This window comes from Oreochromis niloticus, linkage group LG3, assembly GCF_001858045.2.
Source record: "Oreochromis niloticus isolate F11D_XX linkage group LG3, O_niloticus_UMD_NMBU, whole genome shotgun sequence".
In the NCBI taxonomy this organism is placed as follows: domain Eukaryota; kingdom Metazoa; phylum Chordata; class Actinopteri; order Cichliformes; family Cichlidae; genus Oreochromis; species Oreochromis niloticus.
The window spans coordinates 75427286-75452199 of record NC_031967.2 but is presented as its reverse complement, the minus strand read 5'-3'; the positions used below and the strand labels follow the sequence as shown (position 1 = coordinate 75452199).

The 24914-nt window shown below is 41.5% G+C and overlaps 1 protein-coding gene across 1 annotated transcript; it reads left to right on the top strand.

Moving 5' to 3' along the window:
• Positions 1-1319: 1319 nt before the first annotated feature.
• Positions 1320-23196, top strand: LOC106097435 (zinc finger protein 239-like). The gene is made up of 2 exons (XM_025905231.1): positions 1320-2318; positions 23035-23196. Exons 1-2 carry the CDS (start codon positions 1326-1328, stop codon positions 23194-23196), a joined length of 1155 nt encoding a protein of 384 aa, XP_025761016.1. The 5' UTR covers positions 1320-1325.
• The last annotated feature ends 1718 nt before the right edge of the window (positions 23197-24914 follow it).

Sequence of the window (24914 nt, the reverse complement as noted above, 5' to 3'; positions counted from 1 at the left end):
CCAAGGACACAACGACCGAGACTGTCCGAGCCGGGGCTCGAACCGGTAACCTTCCAATTACAAGGCGAACTCCCAACTCTTGAGCCACGATCGCCCCATGTCAATCACAAATTTAACTATCCAATCAGAAAACAGATGGGTTTGGCTAATGGAGGGGTGCTTTATGGATTATATATATGTATTTTATCAGGAATAATATACATATATATACTTTTTGTGTCCCAGCTGAGTAACAGGAGGAGAAGAGTCTGGTGGAGCAGCAGAGGAACAATTTCAGCCATTTGGACTCAGCTCAGCCACTACAGAGGAAACAATGACTTCAACACAAAAGGTAAGAAAAATATCACAGTTACATTGTTATTGAAATTGTGTGCACAGCTAGTTGGTTTTTAAAAACCTATTAACAGCAGCTTTATCTTTTCCATCCTGGGCTCCTCCATACATACACAATTTACATTCACAACCAAAAACCACAGAATTACAAGAAAATACAAAGATCATATTTTCTCTACACACATTAAAACAACAATATCATCAGTTGAACACACAATATTTTATGAGTAAAAGATTTTCTCCGCTGATCAATATTTCTTCAATATGTATTTTTCATTACAACTCTCATTGTAGCACATCATTGAAATGTGATAATTTCACCAGAAGGTGGTGGTAACACACCTACAATATGTTTGTGGACATGTTTGATTCCACTGATGGAGGGAGTTTCAGTTTGTTCCACGACTGCATTTCACTCACTGCCTCTGTTTGTATCTCTGTCACTGCAGGACCAACATGGAGCAAGAAGTCAGCGCTCTCAGGAGGCCGACAAACCTCACAGAAGAAAGGGAGAGAAAACATACAGCTGTGATGAGTGTGGGAAGGATTTTACCCGGGCTGAAGGCTTAAAAAGACACAAATTCATCCACAGTGGAGTTAAACCTTACAGCTGTGACTTGTGTGGAAAGTCTTTTGTCGAGGCTGGAGACTTAAAAACACACCAACTCATCCACAGTGGAGTTAAACCTTACAGCTGTGACTTGTGTGGAAAGTCTTTTACCCAGGCTGGACACTTAAAAACTCACCAAGTCATTCACAGTGGAGTTAAAGCGTACAGCTGTGACTTGTGTGGAAAGTCTTTTACCCAGGCTGGAGGCTTAAAAACACACCAACTCATCCACAGTGGAGTTAAAGCGTACAACTGTGACTTGTGTGGAAAGTCTTTTACCCAGGCTCAAAGCTTAAAAACACACCAACTCGTCCACAGTGGATTTAAACCTTACAGCTGTGAGTTGTGTGGAAAGTCTTTTACCCGGGCTGGACACTTAAAAATGCACCAACTCATCCACAGTGGATTCAAACCTTACAGCTGTGACTTGTGTGGCAAGTCTTTTACCCAGGCTGGAGGCTTAAAAACACACCAACTCATCCACAGTGGAGTTCAAGTGTACAGCTGTAACCTGTGTGGCAAGTCTTTTGCCTGGGCTGGAGACTTAAAAAAACACCAACTCATCCACAGTGGAGTTAAAGCGTACAGCTGTGACTTGTGTGGCAAGTCTTTTGCCTGGGCTGGAGACTTAAAAAAACACCAACTCATCCACAGTGGAGTTAAAGCGTACAACTGTGACTTGTGTGGAAAGTCTTTTAAGCGGGCTCACAGCTTAAAAACACACCAACTCATCCACAGTGGAGTTAAAGCGTACAGCTGTGGCTTGTGTGGAAAGTCTTTTACCCGGGCTCACAGCTTAAAAACACACCAACTCATCCACAGTGGAGTTAAAGCGTACAGCTGTGGCTTGTGTGGAAAGTCTTTTACCCGGGCTGGAGACTTAAAAAAACACAAACTCGTCCACAGTGGAGTTAAACCTTACAGCTGTGGCTTGTGTGGAAAGTCTTTTAACCAGGCTGGAGACTTAAAAAATCACCAACTCATCCACAGTGGAGTTAAACCTTACAGCTGTGGCTTGTGTGGAAAGTCTTTTACCCGGGCTGGAAGTTTAAAAAATCACCAATTCATCCACAGTGGAGTTAAACCTTACAGCTGTGACTTGTGTGGAAAGTCTTTTACCCGGGCTGGAGACTTAAAAATGCATCAACTCATCCACAGTGGAGTTAAAGCGTACAGCTGTGACTTGTGTGGAAAGTCTTTTACCGAGGCTGGAAGTTTAAAAAAACACCAACTCATCCACAGTGGAGTTAAACCTTACAGCTGTGACTTGTGTGGAAAGTCTTTTAACCGGGCTCAAAACTTGAAAAGACACCAACTCATCCACAGTGGAGTTAAACCTTACAGTTGTGACTTGTGTGGGAAGTCTTTTTCCCTGGCTCACAGCTTAAAAACTCACCAACTCATCCACAGTGGAGTTAAAGCATATAGCTGTGACTTGTGTGGAAAGTCTTTTACCCGGGCTGGAGACTTAAAAATGCATCAACTCATCCACAGTGGAGTTAAAGCGTATAGCTGTGACTTGTGTGGAAAGTCTTTTAAGCGGGCTCATACCTTAGAAACACACCAACTCATCCACAGTGGATTTAAACCTTACAGTTGTGACTTGTGTGGTAAAGTCTTTGCTCAAAGTAGCAACTTACAGAGCCATCTAGTTACCCACTCTGGAATTAAGGAGTACAGCTGCGACTTTTGTGGAAAAACTTTCAGTGAAAAAAAGTACCGAAATATTCACGTACGGATTCACACTGGAAATTATGTTTCCTGCTGTGATCAGTGTGGGAAATTGTTTACAACAGATTCTCAATTACAACAACACATGTTTAGCCACACTGAGGAGAGACCTTATAAATGTGACCTGTGTGAGAAGACTTTTAAAGCTCCACATCACCTGAAAAAACACCAACAGATCCACACCAGAAAGCAACTCTACTAGTGCAGTTACTGTGAGGATGTATTGATTTTAACCTGATTGTTTGGAGCAAGTCTGATCAGTAAACTTGTGGAATTATACTGAATGAACTGTTTGGAAAAATGAAGAGTCATCTTTGTCCAGTAAGCTGAGTGTTATAATGTAAACAGTAAAATTTAATTGGACGTTGGCAGAGATGCTCCTTATTTAAGGCGACGTTCAGGATAAAAATGTTGAAGGAATTCCCTGACTTACACTGTCTTTGTTTAGAAGTGGAGCAAAGCACATGGATCCAGTTCTCAACCCTGTCGTCACTGTGGTGGTGGGAAAGCATTTTTCTGTGACCTTTGTGGAAAAACTTCCAATCATCAATGGGACCTAAAAACACATCAACGTAGCCACGCTGGAGTCAAAATGAACTACTGTAAAGAATGTGTGAGAGGCTCCCACACCCAAGTACATTAAAATACATGACCTCTTCCACAGTGGGGTCAAAAAGCACATCTGTGACCAGTGTGGGTCATCCTTCACCACTGCACATTAGCTTAATGAAAAAGCATAAGCGAATCCACACAGAAGAGACACCATACAAGTGCAGACACTGTGACAAAAGCTTCTCACAATCAGGCCATCGTAACAAACATGAACGTACACACATGGAAGTGAACTTCAGCTGTGACCAGTGTGACAAGAGCTTCAGGAATCTCAGTTCATACTCCGAACACAAACAATCCCACACTGTACATAAACTGTTTCACTGTTACCAGTGTGCAAAAACATTCACTTCATTATCTGCTCTGTGCAAACATCAGCCTGATCATGCAGGACTGAAATCACTGGATCACAATGAATCTGAAGAGAGAGAAAGATCCTCTTCTGGTTTCAGGGTCGGACTTAAAAACCTTGAGATCAGGCTCCACAGAGTTCAGATGGAATCTCCTGTAAAGAGTGTCAGCTGATGTCACACTTGGATCTGATGAGGTAGCTCTGATTTCTGGAGCTGCAGTGAATAACCCTGAATGTTACATTCAGGAACCTGCATGTATAGATATGCATATCAAGTTTATTTTTTTCCTTTGAGGGAATTTAATTTTCTAAAATGTTATCCCTGTTACATTTTATTCTTTGTTGTCTTAGGACACAGTAGTGTTTAGTAGTTGTACTTGTTACTGTATTATTAAAGTTATAGAAATATATTTTTTACCAAACTGATATTGTATCAAAATTACAGATATGGATATATATCAATGTTGGGTCTGTGTTTCCACATGCCCCGCTAGTTTAGAGACTTATTCCTCATGAAGAACGCAAGACATAAGAGATCATCTTCATCCGTTTTTTTAACTCGCTAACGAGGGACGCTTTGGTCAAGAACCAGCTCTTGAAGCCCAAATCCTTCAAAGAGCAGCTGTCCTCATAGCCTTTTTATGGACATGACAGTTACAGTTTACAGAATACAACACAACACAAGCACCTCCCACCGTAAAACCCCCCAATGGTTCTAAGATAAGGCACTATTAGTGTGTATGTGTAAGCACCCATATCAGGGCTCGCAAAATCGCTAGCCCGACGTCCCGGGGCTAGCGATTTTTCCAGTCGGGCTACCAAAATCTATCTCAGCCCTGCCCGTCGGGCTATCATAGGAAGGAAAAATATGTGTCAATGCTTTTGCATTTTCTTTCGCAAATGTAGCTGAGTAATTATGTTATTGGCATCGATGAGCCGCTGTCAATATGTGACATATCGAAATCGCGTTTGAATTTGTGCTTGTTTTTTGCTTTCACTTTGCGATCGCGCGAACGGTGTGTAGAGAGCGGCAGCACTGATTGGTGAGTGACGATTAATTGCGCACCAATTCCTCTGACATCGTCTTATCACTCATTAGCTTACTATTCAAACGTGACAAGTGAAATCTCCCACAGCAAGTTTAAACATGTGAGAGGTTGATTGCGCAGAGAATCGCTGACCGTTATGTGAGTGCGTGTGTAAAAGCAGCAGGATTTATGTCGGTATTTTAGTTCTGCTGAGCCAAATAAGACAGGTCAGGGTGAAGAAGGGACAACCAAATAAAAGCCTACCACAAAACGGAAAAGATATGACAAATCAGACTATGAGGCAAAAAGAAAGCTCAGCTTTTTTGGTTTCATGGACAAAAGAATTTCTGTGGCTGGAATATGACGAGCTAAATAACATGATGTTCTGCCGGGTGTGTTGTGAGTTTCATTTCATTTGAGTCGACAAGCGCCTTTGTAACTGGGACCAGTAATTGATTGATTGATTGATTGATTGTCATGTGTTTCTTTGGTGTATTAAGAGTTTTTTCATGTGCTATGTGCAGAGGTGTTTTTTTTCTGTTCCCAAACTGATCTCCCTGTTGGAGCTCAGTCTGGGTGGAGTTATTTTTTTTCTCCTCATCTTTCCTCATGTTGTGCCTTTCCATGTTATACCCCTCTGACCTGTCTTCCCCATGTGATGTTTTGTGTAATGTATGTATGGTCGGAGGGTAAGATGGCGCCGCCATTGCGTGCAATAGGTCGGCAGCCTTATGAAATTTCCCCCTTGTGGGACTAATAAAGGTATATCAATCAATCAATTTTAAGAAAGACCCCATCAGAACCCATGAGAAACGCAAGAAATGCATTATACTGCACCCAGTCTGCAACACCCAGTCTGCAATATCTTTTCCAGAACAAACAGCAATTGCAAAAAACATACTAAAAATAAAACAAGCACAAGCAGAAGTCCTGAAAAATCTTTCAAAAGCGTACTATGTTGCAAAGAGTGAACTACCATTGGCCAAATTTAGCAGTTTTGCAAACTTCAAAAAGCAAATGGCCTCGATCTTGGTTCCACTCACCCCTTACACTTGACTTCAGTGGAATTTTCAGATTCAGGATCTGACACAGACTGATTCATGTTCTACACAGTTCTTACAAGTTCATAGAAATTTCTGTTCAATTAGAACCAAGTATTTGAGTTGATGATTGTAATTTTTATACAGTTGTGATTTGTATTTAACAATTTTCTGATTAATTTTTGTTTCTGTTACAATATTATACTTTAATGTATAATATTGTAAAGGAAACAAAACATTAAAAAATTGCTCTCTTTTTTATTCGGGCTACTTAAATTTATTTTGGGCTACCAAAAACTGAAGAGTGCCTGCCCGAAGGGCTACCAGAGATTTTGAAATTTTGCGAGCCCTGCATATGCATGTGCAAGAACGTGTGTGTGTGTGTGTGTGAGTGTGTGTCTGAGTGAGTGTGTGAGAATGTGTGTCTCTCTTTGTGTGTGACTTCCAACTGTTTTTAACAACATCCTTAGTCATAAAATGGTAATCTCCCCCAAACCCAATATATGGTTCAATTCCTGTATTGGTTCACCATGCACAACACAGTGAAGCCATACAAAGGGCAGGAAGCTTACCAAACAACAAACAGAATCTTCACAACAGATGTGTCTACAATAAAACCTCCCCCAGCACAGAGTAGCTGGAGAGGTGGTCAGAGACAAAGGAATGTCTTGATCCTATAGATTAAACTAAGACTCTCAAATTTAAGAACCACAATGACAACATTCAACAATTAGACTTAACAGTCAATTTCTTTCATTTGAACTTTCTTAGTTTTTCCAAAATTAACTTCTTTTTTTTAAAGTATTCATTTTAAAGAAGTGTTAAAAGTTAAAACAGCAGCACACATCAAGACCATTTTAAAGATCACAGGTGACTACTTTTAGTTGTTTCAAATTCTATTAAACCTCTATTTTTGGCTCCTCCTTGTACTTTAGTGTATTTACTGTATTCTTGAAGTCCACATGTTATTTTTTAATGAATTTATTTTGATCCACATGTTCTGCAGCTGTTTTCTTGTTAATTTGAAGTTTGCATTATGAAACTCCTGATAATGTTAAAGTGTTAGTTATATTTCATGAACTCTGTGTAAAGTTTGTCTTATTAAACAGTTTGGTGTGAAAAAATAAAGAAATGGTCTCACAACAAGTAGTTTAAGCCATGATTTCAGATTCAAAGTAATTTAACAGTTTTCAGTGGTACATGTGGAGGTTTATCAGAGGAGGAGACTTGGCTGTTCTCCACTCACACTGAACAGGGTTCCTGCAGCTCGTTAAAAACTCTGAAATGATCTTCAAGGACAAAAATATTCGATTTTTCTCAAAAATGTGCTGTGGTGGTGGTGATGTTCCTGCATTACAGCAGTGGTTTGAAGATGTGTTCTCCCCCCTGCTCGTCTGCACGACTCTCACTCTTGGTGGCGCTGTCACTTGGTGTTCGCTCGCTTTGTGGTATAGTATCACTTCCTGTTCCTGCTCAAACACAGTGGTGTTTCTGAGTAGCTTTTCTGCTTAGCAATTTAATTTAAATCTTTTGATACATCCCTTTTTCATAGTATAATCTTAATGTGCTTCATCTGAATCACCCTTTCTGTGTACTCACTACCTAATTTATAGCCAAAGTATTCACTCACTGTCTCTTTACTGTTTCGCTAGCTTAGCTTAGCTCGTAGCCGACTCGTTAGCACCATGGCTACTTCACCTGTCCCTCCTGCACTTTCCTGCTCATTGTGTCAGATGTTTAGTTACTCCTCGGCCTCCTTTAGCAGTAATGATACCTGTAACAAATGTAGCATATTTGCAGCTCTGGAGGCCAGGATTACTGAATTGGAGACTCGGCTTCGCACCCTTCATTCACCCGTAGCTAGCCAGGCCCCTGTAGCTGGTGCAGCCGAAGATAGCGTAGGCCCCGCTAGCTGTTCCCCGGCAGACCCCAAGCGGCTGGGGAAAGAGGGCGGCTGGGTGACGGTGAAGAGGAAGCATAGTCTTAAACAGAAGCCCCAGGTACACCACCAACCTGTTCATGTGTCTAACCATTTTTCCCCACTCGGCGACACACCCGCCGGGGGTCAAACTCTGGTAATTGGTGATTCTGTTCTCAGACATGTGAAGCTAGAGACACCGGCAACCATAGTCAATTGTCTTCCAGGGGCAAGAGCAGGCGACATTGAAGGAAATTTAAAACTGCTGGCTAAGGGTAAACGTAAATACAGTAAGATCATAATTCACATCGGCAGTAATGACACCCGGTTACGCCAATCGGAGGTCACTAAAATCAATATTGAATTGGTGTGTAACTTTGCCAAAACAATGTCGGACTCTGTAGTTTTCTCTGGTCCCCTCCCCAATCAGACCAGGAGTGACATGTTTAGCCGCATGTTCTCCTTAAATTGCTGGCTGTCTGAGTGGTGTCCCAGAAACGATGTGGGCTTCATAGATAATTGGCAAACCTTCTGGAGGAAACCTGGTCTTGTTAGGAGAGACGGCATCCATCCCACTTTGGATGGAGCAGCTCTCATTTCTAGAAATATGGACCAATTTATTAAACCCCCCAAAATATGACTATCCAGAGTTGGGACCAGGAAGCAGAGTTGCAGTCTTACACGCCTCTCTGCAGCTTCTCTCCTCCTGCTACCCCCCCAAAAACCCATCTCCATTAAGACTGTGTCAGCTCCCAAACAGACAAAAAACAAACCAAAACCCAACAATAAACAACTTAAACATAAAAAAATCACAAAGAAAGAACAATACAGTATCCACATCTGAACCAAAGAGTAAAACAGTGAAATGTGGATTATTAAATATTAGGTCTCTCTCCTCCAAGTCTCTGTTAGTACATGACTTAATAATTGATCAACAAATCGATTTACTCTGCCTTACAGAAACCTGGTTGCAGCAGGATGAGTATGTTAGTTTAAATGAATCAACACCCCCCGAGTCATTCTTTTTTTTTTTTTTTTTTTTTTTTTTTTTTTTGCCTGTCCCATTTGGTTCTTAAGCCGTCAGAATTGTTGTCTGAAGACCAACAAGGATACCAAATGGATTTATTTTGCCAAATGGATCATCATGGCATTGCCGTATTGGTCCATTTGATCAAACTTTGTTGTTATTATTTATTTTCTTTTCAGTTGTTACAGATGGGACAGACATGACTGGGGGATAGGAAAGGGAGAAAGAAAGAGAGGAAGGAAAAGAAAAAACAGAAGGGAAAAGGGACAGTGAGAAAGGGCACTTACAAAGACAAAGAGAAAGGAAAAAAAAAAATCTCCTGGATCACCTGTTGAGAGAAAAAGAAGAGAAGACAAGCAAAAAAAACCAAACAAAAACAAAGCAACATACTAAACACAACACCATCACGTTAATCTAGCTAAGTGTGAACAGCAGTAAATACTAAATATTGAAAGTTGTTGTGCAGCACGCAGGACAGACAGCGCACAATGTGCTTTGAAGTAGCAGCTAAGAAAGGTGTAGTTTATGTCTACGAACAGTGAACACCCGTGTGCACACCTGTGTGGATCAACAAGCTTGTATACAAAAGGTTTCCCCATGTAACGGTCTGCTAGAGGGTGTGGAGGCCCATAGCCCCGTCCCCCAGGGCATGAAGCAGGCATGGAGGAGATCCAGGCTCCAGACATCCAGAGGCCCCAGAGTGCGAGAGCCCAAGGAGTACCACCGGAGGGGCATCCGTGCCACCTTCCTGGGAAGGGCTGAGGAGATCCCCAGACGAGGGGTCACCCAGTAGCCACGGAGCAGAAGCCAGAGGGGCTGCACCGGCGTGCCCGCCGGCTCTGCCGGCAGCCAGCTGTGCCAGAGTAAACCGAGTTGCAGGCCCTGAGGCCGGAGGCCCGAGGGCCCCCTTTGCCCCGGAAGAGGCCTGACCGAGCGACAGGCACCAGGCCCCGCCAAGTAGCCACCGGGAGTGAGCTGGTGCATACCTGAGCGCCCAGCCCCGGACACCAAGAACCACCAATGCACCAATCCCTGAGGGCATCAGTTACCAGCAGGGAGTGTGGTGAGGGGAGATAGGCCTCCACACTTGGAGGGCCTGGGAGTACCCAGGGAGGTGGAGTGTAAGACCCGACCTGACATATAGACACAGACAAACAGGCACACACAGACATAAACATGCTTTCCCACCCTCATGCACACATATACAAACACTCAGCACTCACCCAACGTAGGGACAGACATACATAGACATGTACACACAATCATACTCCCCAAACATACCCCCGAGTCATTCTAACTACCAGAAATCTCGAAGCACAGGCCGAGGGGGCGGTGTGGCAGCAATTTTTCACACCAGTCTATTAATTAACGAAAGACCCACACAGACTTTTAATTCATTTGAAAGCCTGATGCTTCGCCTCGTCCACCCCAGCTGTAAAACTCAGAAACCAGTCTTACTTGTAATCATCTATCGTCCACCTGGGCCTTACACAGAGTTTCTCTCTGATTTCTCAGACTTTTTATCTGATTTAGTGCTCAGCTCAGATAAAATAATTATTGTGGGTGATTTTAACATCCATGTAGATGCTAAAAATGACAGCCTCAACATCGCATTTAATCTGTTATTAGACTCAATTGGCTTCTCTCAGAATGTAAAAGAACCCACCCACCACTTTAATCACACTCTAAATGGTAAATGGCCTGTATTTATATAGCGCCTTTGTAGTCCCTAAGGACCCCAAAGCGCTTTACATATGCAGTCATCCACCCATTCACACACACATTCACACACTGGTGATGGCAAGCTACGTTGTAGCCACAGCCACCCTGGGGCGCACTGACAGAGGCGAGGCTGCCGGACACTGGCGCCACCGGGCCCTCTGACCACCACCAGTAGGCAACGGGTGAAGTGTCTTGCCCAAGGACACAACGACCGAGACTGTCCGAGCCGGGGCTCGAACCGGCAACCTTCCGATTACAAGGCGATTACAAGGCGAACTCCCAACTCTTGAGCCATGATCGCCCCACTCTAGATCTTGTTTTAACATATGGCATAGAAACTGAACATTTAACAGTGTTTCCTGAAAACCCTCTGCTGTCTGATCATTTCCTGATAACATTTACATTTATAATAATTGATTACACAGCACTGGAGAGTAGACTTTATCAAAGTAGATGTCTTTCTGAAAGTGCTGTAACTAAGTTTAAGAATATAATCCACCCACTGTTATCATCTTCAATGCCCTGTACCAACATAGAGCAGAGCAGCTACCTGAACGGTACTCCAACAGAGGTCGATTATCTTGTTAATAATTTTACCTCCTCACTACGTACGACTCTGGATACTGTAGCTCCTGTGAAAACTAAGGCCTCAAATCCGAAGTACCTGACTCCGTGGTATAATTCTCAAACACGTAGCCTAAAGCAGATAACTCGTAAGCTGGAGAGGAAATGGCGTGTCACAAATTTAGAGGATCATCATTTAGCCTGGAGAAATAGTTTGCTGCTTTATAAGAAAGCCCTCCGCAAAGCCAGAACATCTTACTATTCGTCACTGATTGAAGAAAATAAGAACAACCCCAGGTTTCTCTTCAGCACTGTAGCCAGGCTGACAAAAAGTCAGAGCTCTGCTGAGCCAACAATCCCTTTAACGTTAACTAGTAATGACTTCATGAACTTCTTCACAAATAAAATTTTTATCATTAGAGAAACAATTACCAATAATCATCCCACAGATGTAATATTATCTACAGCTACTTTTAGTACCATCGATGTTAAGTTAGACTCTTTTTCTCCAATTGATCTTTCTGAGTTAACTTCAATAATTACTTCCTCCAAACCATCAACGTGTCTTTTAGACCCCATTCCTACAAAACTGCTCAAAGAAGTCCTGCCATTAATTAATTCTTCGATCTTAAATATGATCAACCTATCTCTAATAATCGGCTATGTACCACAGGCCTTCAAGGTGGCTGTAGTTAAACCTTTACTCAAAAAGCATCTCTAGACCCAACTGTCTTAGCTAATTATAGGCCAATCTCCAACCTTCCTTTCATATCAAAAATCCTTGAAAGAGTAGTTGACAAACAGCTAACAGATCATCTGCAGAGGAATGGCTTATTTGAAGAGTTTCAGTCAGGTTTCAGAGCTCATCACAGCACAGAAACAGCTTTAGTGAAGGTTACAAATGATCTTCTTATGGCCTCTGACAGTGGACTCATCTCTGTGCTTGTCCTGCTAGACCTTAGTGCTGCGTTTGATACTGTTGACCATAATATCCTATTAGAGCGATTAGAAGATGCTGTAGGTATTACAGGTACTGCACTGCAGTGGTTTGTATCATATCTATCTAATAGACTCCAATTTGTTCAAGTAAATGGAGAGTCCTCTTCACACACTAAGGTCAATTATGGTGTTCCACAGGGTTCAGTGCCAGGACCAATTCTATTTACATTATACATGCTTCCCCTAGGCAGCATCATTAGAAGACATAGCATAAATTTTCACTGCTATGCAGATGAGACGCAGCTCTATCTATCCATGAAGCCAAGTATCACAGACCAATTAGTTAAACTGCAGGAATGTCTTAAAGACATAAAGACCTGTATGGCCGCTAACTTTCTGCTTCTTAATTCAGATAAAACTGAGGTTATTGTACTCGGCCCTGAAAATCTTAGAAATATGGTATCTAAGCAGATTCTTACCCTGGATGGCATTACCTTGGCCTCCAGTAATGCTGTGAGGAACCTTGGAGTCATTTTTGACCAGGACATGTCCTTCAATGCACATATTAAACAAATATGTAAGACTGCTTTCTTCCATTTTGCGCAACATCTCTAAAATTAGAAATATCCTGTCTCAGAGTGACGCTGAAAAACTAGTTCATGCATTTATTACTTCCAGGCTGGACTACTGTAATTCTTTATTATCAGGATGTCCTAAAAACTCGCTGAAAAGCCTTCAGCTAATCCAAAATGCTGCAGCAAGGGTACTGACAGGGACTAGAAAGAGAGAGAGCATATTTCTCCTGTTTTGGCTTCCCTTCATTGGCTTCCTGTTAAATCCAGAATTGAATTCAAAATTCTGCTCCTCACATACAAGGTCTTAAATAATCAGGCCCCATCTTATCTTAATGACCTTGTAGTACCATATCACCCTATTAGAGCACTTCGCTCTCGCACTGCAGGCTTACTTGTTGTTCCTAGAGTATTTAAAAGTAGAATGGGAGGCAGAGCCTTCAGTTTTCAGGCCCCTCTTCTGTGGAACCAACTTCCAGTTTGGATTCGGGAGACAGACACTATCTCTACTTTTAAGATTAGGCTTAAAACTTTCCTTTTTGCTAAAGCATATAGTTAGGGCTGGACCAGGTGACCCTGAATCCTCCCTTAGTTATGCTGCAATAGACGTAGGCTGCCGGGGATTCCCACGATGCACTGAGTTTTTCCCTTCCAGTCACCTTTCTCACTCACTATGTGTTAATAGACCTCTCTGCATCGAATCATATCTGTTATTAATCTCTGTCTCTCTTCCACAGCATGTCTTTTATCCTGTTTTCCTTCTCTCACCCCAACCGGTCGCAGCAGATGGCCCCGCCCTCCCTGAGCCTGGTTCTGCTGGAGGTTTCTTCCTGTTAAAAGGGAGTTTTTCCTTCCCACTGTCGCCAAAGTGCTTGCTCATAGGGGGTCATATGATTGTTGGGTTTTTCTCTGTATTTATTATTGTGCTATCTACTGTACAATATAAAGCGCCTTGAGGCGACTTTTGTTGTGACTTGGCGCTATATAAATAAAATAGAATTGAATTGAATTGAATTGAATATAATTGAATCACGGAGCACCACTTTGAAACGCAGCCTGTCTGGCTGTTGAGAGGGGCCGGTTGTCTTTAAAGTGCTTCCAGGTAATTAAGAAGTGAGCGCAGGGTTTTATACGGTTCTGTGGTGATTGTCACAAAGTGAACAAGGTCTCATGGTTTGATGCTTATCCCATGCCCCGTGTTGACCCGGACTGTATAAGCACTGCTTGTTTTTTTATTATGCTACATTTAACCAACGCCCACTGGCAGATTCCCTTGTGTGCAGAGTCCACAGACAAAAACGTCCTTCTCTACTCTGTATGGTTCGTATCAATTCATCACACTTCTGTTTGCCTTGGTTGAAGCCCGACCATTTTCCAGCACCTCGTGGAGCGCTAGCTGCGTCCTCACACTGCATATGCTGTTCCTTACCTGGATGGTGTTGTCATTCATAGTGATACCTCGGTGGATCATGTGCAGTGGTTGGTCACAGTCCCGGAGTCCACGAGGCAGGCAGGGCTGATGGCAAACCCAAAGAAGTGTGTGGTTGGATGGAGGGAGGTATAGAGTTTGGGTACTAGTGATGTGTCGGTCACGAACGAAATGGCTCTTAGAGCCTGATCTTTGACGTGAACGACGCGTGCTGGCTCCTTATCACGAGCCGTGGGTTTTTTTTGCTTTTTGGTTTTTTTTCCTCTCACCCTCTCTCTCGCACTTTTTTTCAGCTTCACTCCGCATGCAAGCCTTGTGCTTTGCACTGGGAAGAGGGGGGGAGGGGCGGTAGTTACACTCGCAGTAGCACAGGAACAGAGCGGGAGGGAGAGAGAGAGAAAGAGAGCCAGGGACAACAACGTCACATTAGAAAGGTATAGTAATCATCCACAACTATTTTCAGTTGCGGATGATAAAGGATTCAGAAAGTTTATTCATGCAGGCCCATATGACAGAGAATGTGCATCTTCTTTTTGTTTTCATATTTAAATTTATATTTAATTGTGTTGTGGTTTGCAGTGTTTTGTGTTGTTTCACTTTAAATTTGTTTAAAAGGAAAAAGCTGAAAATTTAAATAGTTAAAAATTGAAATGTGAATAGTTGGTTTTTGTATTGTATGATTTATTTATTACATTTTATGTGGAGTGAATAAATAAAAGTATATTTACAGTGGCCCCTAGAGACAAAGCACGTACAAACTTCAAAACAGTTACAAACTCCAAAACACGTAAAAACTCAGAAGCAGGTAAAAACTCCAAAACATGTACAAAAGACAACAGAAGTGCTCCAGGATGCTAGGCGCAGTGTTGAGCTTTTGTTTTTAAATTATTTTAATATATATGAGTGCTTGTGTATAAATACACAAACAATACACATATGCTTTCAATTGTGTAATTTAAGTGATCTAGGTAGCTCTGTTTTGGAATTTCAGTTAACGCTAGAAATGTGTTTTGGAGTTTGTACGTACTTTGGCTCTACGGGCCACCGCATATATTTATATATAAACATATATAAATAAAACCACTTTTTTTACATTAGTAATTCCTTTTGTGCATAATTTTATAGTGTTGTTAGTAATAAAAGAATTAAAGGAACAAAACAACCTGAAGAGCCGGTTTGGAGCCGAAAGAGCCGGTTCTCTAAAAAGTGCCGGAAATCCCATCACTATTGGGTACAATTTGGGAGGTGGGCAGGTGCATCCACACATGGATAGAAAAAACAGCCATTGCATCCTTACCAGACAGGATATTTCTAATTTTAAATATATTGCAGAAATGGAAGAAAGCAAGCTTAAACATTTCCTTAATATTTCCATTGAAAGACAAGTCCTGGTCAAAATGACTCTAAGATTCCTCATAGTGTTACTGGAGGCCAAGGTATCGCATCCAGAAGACGATGAAATCCTTATTTGTTGATAAAATTGTCACAGAGCTTCCCCCATCCATTACTAAAGAGTCACATCAAACTTATCCCATTCTTGGTTGCTTTAATGAACATTTTTTGTTGTCACAGTTTGATACTGATGATTTCTTGTGAACACTCCTTTAGTATGAACCCAGTGACAGTACCTGGGCCGGTTGTAGACAGGCATATATGAGGGGGCAGACAGAAATGTAAAGGGGGCACCTGGTGGCAATGGAAGCAAGAACAGTGTGGGGGTTGGGTGGGTGCTCTGGATTAGGGGCAGTGTTGGGGAGTAATGGAATAGATGTACCGGCATTACGTATTTAAAACACAAAATATGAGTAACTGTATTCCGTTCAGTCCGATATTACACTCTTAAATCTTACTACTTATTCCTGCATCTTTCAAGATCTTACAAAGCTTCAAATCATGTGCCAACTATTGAATTAGTCATTGACGACTTTGATAGTCGACGTAATAGTGACTAGTCAACTAATCATGACACCCCTACTCTGGAGAACTGTTTTTGTCATTTAATTGGACTGCACTTTATCAGGCCTCCACCTTATGACCTGACCAACTTGGGTGTCTCACCTGAAGACTAAGCTTCTGCTGGTCTAGCACGCAAACCCCCCAACCACGTTAAGGTGGCAATCCCTCAGGTAGAAAACATAAAAGCACCAAATCAAAAAATAAATTAAAATATTGCTCATCAGATTCTAACAACTAAAAACATGACAGGAGAACAATGCAAACTAAAACGACATAATAATTTCACAGTCTTTAATTAGGGGTATAACGTGGCATGAGATCGTATAATAATCTCACAATTCCCCCTTTGATCTCTTTTTAAAGAGATCACTTACACCTTATAAGCCAGTTTTGCGAGGTCCAATTCTTCTTACCCCTATGGCCCTCTGTCCCCCTTTAACGGATGGACCTTATGTGGGATGACCTCTGTGTTTGGGCAATTCAGATCCAAGAAAAACTATATTTACAACAACAACAGTAGTTACAGATGACACTCCCATCATTCTCCCACAGCTTTATTTTGGTGCTACAGTTTTCCCCAACCTCATCTTGATGCTACCTTGTACCTTTCCCACGTACTCAGACTAGAACTTCTGTCCGAGGAGCTTTTAACCTTTATTTTTTTGCTGCAGCTACGAGTTTCTTCCAGTCGGGTGATTCTCTGCTCCTCTGTCAACACAAGGCGTATTTGCACTGTGAGGAATAAATCGTGAAAAGCCAACCTTTCTGAGCGTCTGTGATTTATGAAGAACTGGAAGTGTTACACTAGCACATGCCCCTGTCGGTTGTATTCTACTTTTTAATTATTGACTATTTTAAGGGAGAACCTAAATCACATGGACCAGTGTTTATTATTACATATCTCTATTTTGAACATGACGAATCTACCCTTCCCCTTTTATTCATAAATATTGTTAAAGTTTTGGCTATTTTCCTCTATAAAATGTAATCAACTTTTACAGTGGCCTGCTATGGTTAATAGTAACATATTCCAGTCATGAGTGATTTCAAACGTTTTCTCCACTGTAGCATTTGGTATTCCCAACAATATAATCTGATACCTTAATCAAAACACAGCCAATAAAACACAATTTCCTTAATGCAAACATCAGTAACTTAAAATTAGCAGCCAAAGGGTTCAGTCTGCAGTTCCACACTCTCATGTGAAGCTACAGTCTCCCCCTCCGGTCTCTCTTGTCCTCCTGCTCCTGCAAAAACAAAACAAAACAATACATCCACCCTTTTCTTACCGGCTGGGTGAATTGTTTGTCGACATTTACTAATCCTAAGGTCGGTGCAGTTTTTGTCTCAGTATCAAGTCAGTCAAAACTTTTAGTCTACATCGTCAGTCCATCATTGTCCAGTCGCATGCTTTCAATCACACACATCCATACCAGGTATTGCTGATAATGGAGTCTCACGCACAACCTATTCGAGTATCCATTAACAGCAAGATCACATCATCATTTCAAAGGAAAACACTTCCCTGTTATTTTGGACTGGATTGACTCGCTGCAATCCTTTTAGACTCAGGACCATGTCATGTGATCAGTGTCCCATATAAGTGAATTTCTCCAAAACCCATTATAATCATGGAGAAACACAGTTTGCGACTGCTTCCAGTAAGAATATTTCATAACTTTAAATTTCAGGCCTGGTTTAAAGAGCTGATTCTTAAATCATGAACTCACAAAATAATAATAATAACAACTTCTGTATTTGGATGTTTGTGTGCAGCATTTTGCGTATCAGCATAAGCATTTGTTAGCAAAGCATTCTTCATTGCACAAGCGTGTGCATGTGTATGTTGTGTGTGGATCACTTCTCAGTGAATCAGCATTTTGATATAGGTGTGTGTGTCATTTCTCACTCAATCAACGAGTGCACAGGTATTTATGTATGTATTGTGTGTTTCACTTCCAGCTGAATCAGTGTGGGTGTAGACTTCAATTCAATTTTATTTATATAGCGCCAAATCACAACAAAAGTCACCTCAAGGCGCTTCATAGATACAGAGAAAAACCCAACAATCATATGACCCCCTATGAGCAAGCACTATGGCGACAGTGGGAAGGAAAAACTCCCTTTTAACAGGAAGAAACCTCCAGCAGAACCAGGCTCAGGGAGGGGCGGGGCCATCTGCTGCGACCGGTTGGGGTGAGAGAAGGAAAACAGGATAAAAGACATGCTGTGGAAGAGAGACAGAGATTAATAACAGATATGATTCAATGCAGAGAGGTCTGTTAACACATAGTGAGTGAGAAAGGTGACTGGAAAGGAAAAACTCAATGCATCATGGGAATCCCCGGCAGCCTACGTCTATTGCAGCATAACTAAGGGAGGATTCAGGGTCACCTGGTCCAGCCCTAACTATATGCTTTAGCAAAAAGGAAAGTTTTAATTCTAATCTTAAAAGTAGAGATAGTGTCTGTCTCCCGAATCCAAACTGGAAGCTGGTTCCACAGAAGAGGGGCCTGAAAACTGAAGGCTCTGCCTCCCATTCTACTTTTAAATACTCTAGGAACAACAAGTAGTTCTGCAGAGCGAGAGCGAAGTGCTCTAATAGGGTGATATGGTACTAGAAGATGGGGCCTGATTATTTAAGATCTTGTATGCGAGGAGCAGGATTTTGAATTCAATTCTGGATTTAACAGGAAGCCAAAACAGGAGAAATATGCTCTCTCTTTCTAGTCCCTGTCAGGACTCTTGCTGCAGCATTTTGGATTAACTGAAGGCTTTTCAGGGAGTTTTTAGTATATCCTGATAATAACGCCTTCGATGCTTGTTCCTTCCTGGGAACACGGCGGGTCTGAGCCCGCGCTGGAATGGTAGTGCTGGGCAGGATGGCTGCTGTGTTTGCTTCAGATTACTCCTCACCCCCCACCCGACCCTGTGGCTTGTCATGTGTTCCATAATGTTGTGCTGTGGACATTTATGTGCTTTTTTGTGCAGAGGAGTTTTTTTTTTCCTGTTCTCATGCTGTCCTCCCAGGAGCCCAGCATGAGTAGAGGTCTCTTTTTTTCCTCTTGCACTTTCCCATTGTAGTGTATATTTCAGTGTTTCTTTTTCCCTTTCTTTTTTCTACTGATCTCCGACCTGTATCCCTATGTGATGTCTGTGTTGTGTGTGTAAGGTCGGGGGGGGGGGGGGGTCCTATTTCACTGCAGGGCAACCTGCACGTGGCGAATAAAACCTTGATTGATTGATTGAATTACAGTAGTCCAGCCTGGAAGTAATAAATGCATGAACTAGTTTTTCAGCGTCACTAAGAGACAGTGTGTGTGTAAAAACCATATGTGTGGGTCAGTACTATGTGGTGGAGGTGATACGGTCTCTCAATCACACCACCACATAGTACTGACCCACACATATGGTTTTTACACACACATTGGACATTCTGGACATTTGTTTACTGCACAACTACACTGTGGGGTCATCAAATCAAATCACTCTATCATAAGACACTTAAATATGTGGATTGCACAACCCTGGACATTGCATTTCTTTCATTACCATTTATTACTCATACAGCTGCTCTTATTGTTATGTATATTTTCTATATTGTGTATTTTGTTGTACAGTTATTTTATTTTTAACATTAATTTTTATATTTTACTTTTTTCTTTCCTGGTTAAATTTACGCTTTATTTTAATTTTCATATTAATTTCCTATCCCAGTGGTTCCCAAACTTTTTTTGCTAGGCCCCCCTTTGTTTTACATGAAAAATGTCCCCCCCCCCGGCGTGTGCAAACACATCCTCCAACCACACACACCCATATTTTGCTCCATTGCAGTTTATTTCACATCTCAAACATTTAGTAAACAATTAAGCAAATACAAGTAATCTGCAATAAATGACAGGTGGTAAGAAAGTAACTACTGACTCTTTTAAGCTACGTCAGCACCTACACGGGTATTTTTGAACATGCAGCTGTTTCGTCCACACGTAAACGGCGTTTCGAATCACCGAAAATGGAGATTGTTTAAAACTCCTTTTTTGCGTTTACGTGTGGCCGAGGAATACAGAGTTCGTCACGCAACGTCAAAGGTATGTGCCTTTTTTCACGTCACGCTGTCCGCCACGTTATTGTTTACATGAGATGAATTGCAGAATGGCAGATAGAGACAAAATACTGTTTCTGTTAATCTGACTATCTGCAGGTTTTACACGCTTACATACATATGAGATTTTTCATCAAAATCAAGACAGGCCTTCACCAGCAATTTCAGTGAGTAGACTTTAATTTTATCATATCCAATTTGGCACACTTCGGATAAAATCAACAGGTCGTGCCTTACCTTTATGTGCCGGCTTGCCCACTCACGTCAGACCACTGGCTGGTGCCTGTCCGTTCGACCACCTCGGACCGTCCAAACTTCCAACTTCCACCCCAATACCACAGGACGAGCCCCCAAACTGTTACGGATTCAAATATTGGGTATGGATACAAGAGGAAAACCAAAATAACAACACTGGTCCGGCCGGGTTGAGTCAAATGACGATTTTAATGAATGCACGCGTGGGAGATGGACACTGTACGCAGACAGCATCAGATCTCACCTCAAAAACCACACAACAACTGTTTTATGAAAATCAGGGTATTAGAACACCCCCTCATGCGTAAAGCAAGTACAATACAATCAATGTTGACAGTTTTTGACACAACAAAGGAACATTCTCTTCTTCTCGAGGACAGGCACTTATCTCCTGGAGCCAACTGTCCCTTATGGAGACGCAACATTGCAGCTACAAGGCTTCACAGATTGTTAAGGCGATCGGTGTGTAATGCTCTGAATCAATCATGTAATATTTAATGAATGTTATTTAATCAACTGTCGCCACTTAAAACCTAACAAAAGATATAACGGAATAAAGATCATAAAAGAATAACATGATATCAGTGTTATGTAAGCGCGTGCGGCCTTCATGCTCGAAGTCACTCCACTCCATAGATCAGCCAGACATCGCGCTGACTGTAGCTTTTAACCCTTATTAACTTGAGCACAACTCTATAATGAGCAACAAACTGCAATATGTATAAAAATGATCATGGTTACACCTGCAATGAAAGATCATATGATTATCCTGGCACCTGTAAATAGAAGATCAACCTGAGGTTATCACAATCACTGTAATACAAATGTTAATGTAATGTCAATAGCTTCAATAAATGTTTAATGCAATGCTGGTTATATGATTCTGAAATAATAATAATGCTGATGCTAAAATAAAAAGTAAAACACCCCTTTTTATCCCACAACACGCAGTTACTGTCCCTCCATTTAGAAAGGCAGAGGCGTCACGGTGTGATTATTTTACGTGTAGTTATTTTTTTCCTGTGTAATAATAGTCAACATTGCTATCAATACATAAAAAAAAAATGCCTCTCTGTGCAAAATGGGTTTAAAAACAAACAACTGTGGGATACTGTTTGTCCGTGATTTGAACCGGGGGAACAAATCGTGGCAGGATCAGCCTGATATTATTTGTATCCCGCTGTAACATTACTGTATAAAGAGCTAACATCTCCAAAATGTCAGGAGTAGTTAGTCATTACAACAAGTGTTTGTAAACTAAAAATCATGAATGTGGGATACTGTTTGTCCGTGATGTGAACAGCCCCGACAAAGGGAAAACCTATAGACTATGTGCACGTTAGCATATGCTACTTCCGGTGCGGAAACTCCTGTGGCGAGCTTTGTTTCCGGTGTCCTATTCGCACCTTGTTTACAGTCCAAAACAAGTTAAGCAAATGAATGAATCAAGCGGCGATTTACATTTCTATAGATGTTTTGGGCATTTACCCAATATATCTGTAAATGATGTTCATCGACTTGTCGATATTTTTCCCCCGCACCTCAGAGCAAAAGAGAAAAGGGATTCAAATGTTATATTTCTCAGCTGTCCCTCGTTTATCACGGGTGTTATGTTCTAAAAATAACTAGAGATAGGTGAAATCAAGTAGCCAATTTTATTTTTTGACGGTGCAAAACCTTTCGCGGACATCGTGGACATACAGTACTGCAGAGTCACACTGCTAGCGATCGATGCAGCGATTCTGTACTGTACAGGAGAGACGTCACGGAGGAGATCGTCTGCAGTGATCAAGACGCAGGACACAATGTGACGTAAAAAAAAAATAAGCATGCAAACTTGCACTAAAAAATCCGTGAAACAGCGAGGTGAAAGGTGAACCGCGTTATAGCGAGGGACCTCCGTAATTTTGAAGGTAAGTCACAACATACCCTTCGTAAATACTAATGTATAGAAACCCTTACCAGCAATCATTCATTTTTTGTGTGGCTTTTTTTCACGGTTTGTTAACATGCTGTGTAGGTGTGTACTTGACTAGCTGATATCGACATAACAGGGAAACATCTGGTTTGACTATTCTTCACCTGTAGTTTGAATGCTGAACATTTGCCTGTTTAAATCATAAGACCAGTCACTATACAGAGATGTGCTTCTGAATGTGGACGATGTGTCTTCTGATTTTGTAATGCAGTTCTGCTTGTGTTGAGTGATGTAAACAACTGATCGATCTAAACTCTTTAAACGTCAAAATTGATCGTTAGATTTTTATGACACAACAGTGGTGAGTGTTCCCACCTTCTCCTATTTGTAACTTAACGCGATCCTTCTGTTTTCGAGTTTTGGACATGATTTTGAAGTATATCTTCGCAGTAGCGATTGACCGCAAAGTATAGCTACTGGAAATATACAACCCCACATCCGGTCTCAAACCAGGAAGTTAGCATTTTCTCGTGCACAGGGTCTATTATGCAGGGGAGGCCTACCTTGGCACTTGTGCAGGTGAAACCAAAGGGCAGATGACTGTGTATGTGACAAATACAATTTGAATTTGAATTTGAATCAAAAAACTGAGCACTGTGAACTATGTTGCTAGCACAACAGACTGCTGGTCTGCCAGACAGCACAGCTACTTAGGAGTGACTTGTCATTGGATAGATGACATCTCTTTAGAAAGGCATTCTGCTGCACTGGCTTGTATACGTATTAAAGGTTCACACACATCTGATGTTCTTGCTGCAACATTAGAAGAAATCCATTCAGAGTATCACATCAGAGAAAAAGTGACCCGGACGAAAACAGACAGTGGTTCAAACTTCTTGAAGGCTTTTTGATTATATGGTGAGGAGAAAGAGGAAGAAACAACCAATTGGCAGGAGGACAGTGGGTCTATCCTTGATGATGCAGAAGAAGACAGTGAGTTAGAGGTGGAGTATCAAGATGTGTTTGCCGTTTTGGATGACAACACAGGTCTGGAGTACCAGCTTCAAAGGGACCAAACCGCCTTGTAATCGGAAGGTTGCCGGTTCAAGCCCCGGCTCGGACAGTCTCGGTCGTTGTGTCCTTGGGCAAGACACTTCACCTACCGCCTACTGGTGTTGGCCAGAAGGGCCGATGGCGCGATATGGCAGCCTCGCTTCTGTCAGTCTGCCCCAGGGCAGCTGTGGCTACAACTGTAGCTTGCCTCCACCTGTGTGTGAATGGGTGGATGACTGGGTATGTAAAGCGCTTTGGGGTCCTTAGGCGGGGCTAGTAAAAGCGCTATACAAATACAGGCCATTTGCCATTTACCATAACTGTTGTACATTACTCTAAAATCATCGCTGTGAGAGTGACTTTAAGATCACAACCTGATTGAAAACATAAGTATTATTGTCCCCCAAAATAGCTCTAATATATTAAGAGAATACAGCAAATGAGAACACAGGATGGCCCAAAAATGTCCGTTAATATGAGAGCATCTTGTTTTATTGGAGCAGTAAAGTACCATAACAAAGAATAAGTGCACCTATGTAAGAACAAGTATCACTGCTATGGAGTTTTTCATGTTTTACATACAGACTCAAGACTTTTTGATTTAAACACTGGTGAGTTAGAACCCTCTCTTTACAACACTTGTTTCATTTTTCCATCAAACATTTCTTTCAGTCGTCTGTGTTTATCAGTGCTATGTGTGACTCATTTTTATTCAATAACCACAAAGTACAAAAATGCAAGATTAAACATTTTATTATAGATAAAAAGATAATTAATTACACATTCATACAATGAGCAAGGTTTCTATAAAAATTACACACAGTGTAAGAAAAACATTATAACATACAAATAAATGTTTCATGAAAATATGACATGCTTTCAAAGCATATGATTAAAGATTTTTTTTAAAGATCATGTTCTTTGATGATCACATTACATGTGCCACAAAAGTATAATATACTTAGAAAAGTGTTCACAAAAGAGCTGTTTTAAGTGTCAGAATGGATGTGATGAGGGGACCAGAAACACTGGATCACAGGGCAGCTGGTGAGGATTTGCGTATTTTTCTAGTGTCTGCAGAACTGTCTTGGTGGTTTCAAAAACTGCACTCTTCATTCATCAGAAGGCCGTAAATTTGGCTCCTTGGTCAGATCAAAACCGTCCCCCAGGCTCTCAGTGGAGAAGCGAGAGCCTGTGTCTCTTAAATGATTTTATAGAGTCTGGGAGGTGTTCGAGATCGTGGCCGGGGGTCATCCTGTGAGTCAGAGAAATTGTCATTTTACACACTCTGGCTGCTGTGTGAAGACGCAGTTTTACTTTTCTCTGGGATCCTTCTGAGTGTGTGATAGTCTCACGCTCAGGTTGCACATTTGTAAAACTAATTTTCCTTTTTATCTAAATTTTCCTTTTTTGAAAGGAAGTGGACTATTTCTCTCACCTGATTGTGTTTTAGGGAAAAAGCTGCTAATAGACAGTTAGTTAGTGTGTTTTGTATTTGTTGTTGGTTTATTTCTCGAACACAATGAAATATTTTTAAGAGTCCACTGAGCAAAGTAGCATACATGATGGATACTACACTATAAAACAGTGAGAAGTAAAACTCATCGTCTTATCAGTCGGCTGAGGTCCTTCAACATCTGTCGGACAATTCTCAGGATTTTCTGTGAGTCTGTTGTGGTCAGTGCAATCCTCCATGCTGTTGCATGCTGGGGGGAGGGTCAGATTGAGGGTCACAGATGCCAACAGACTGAAT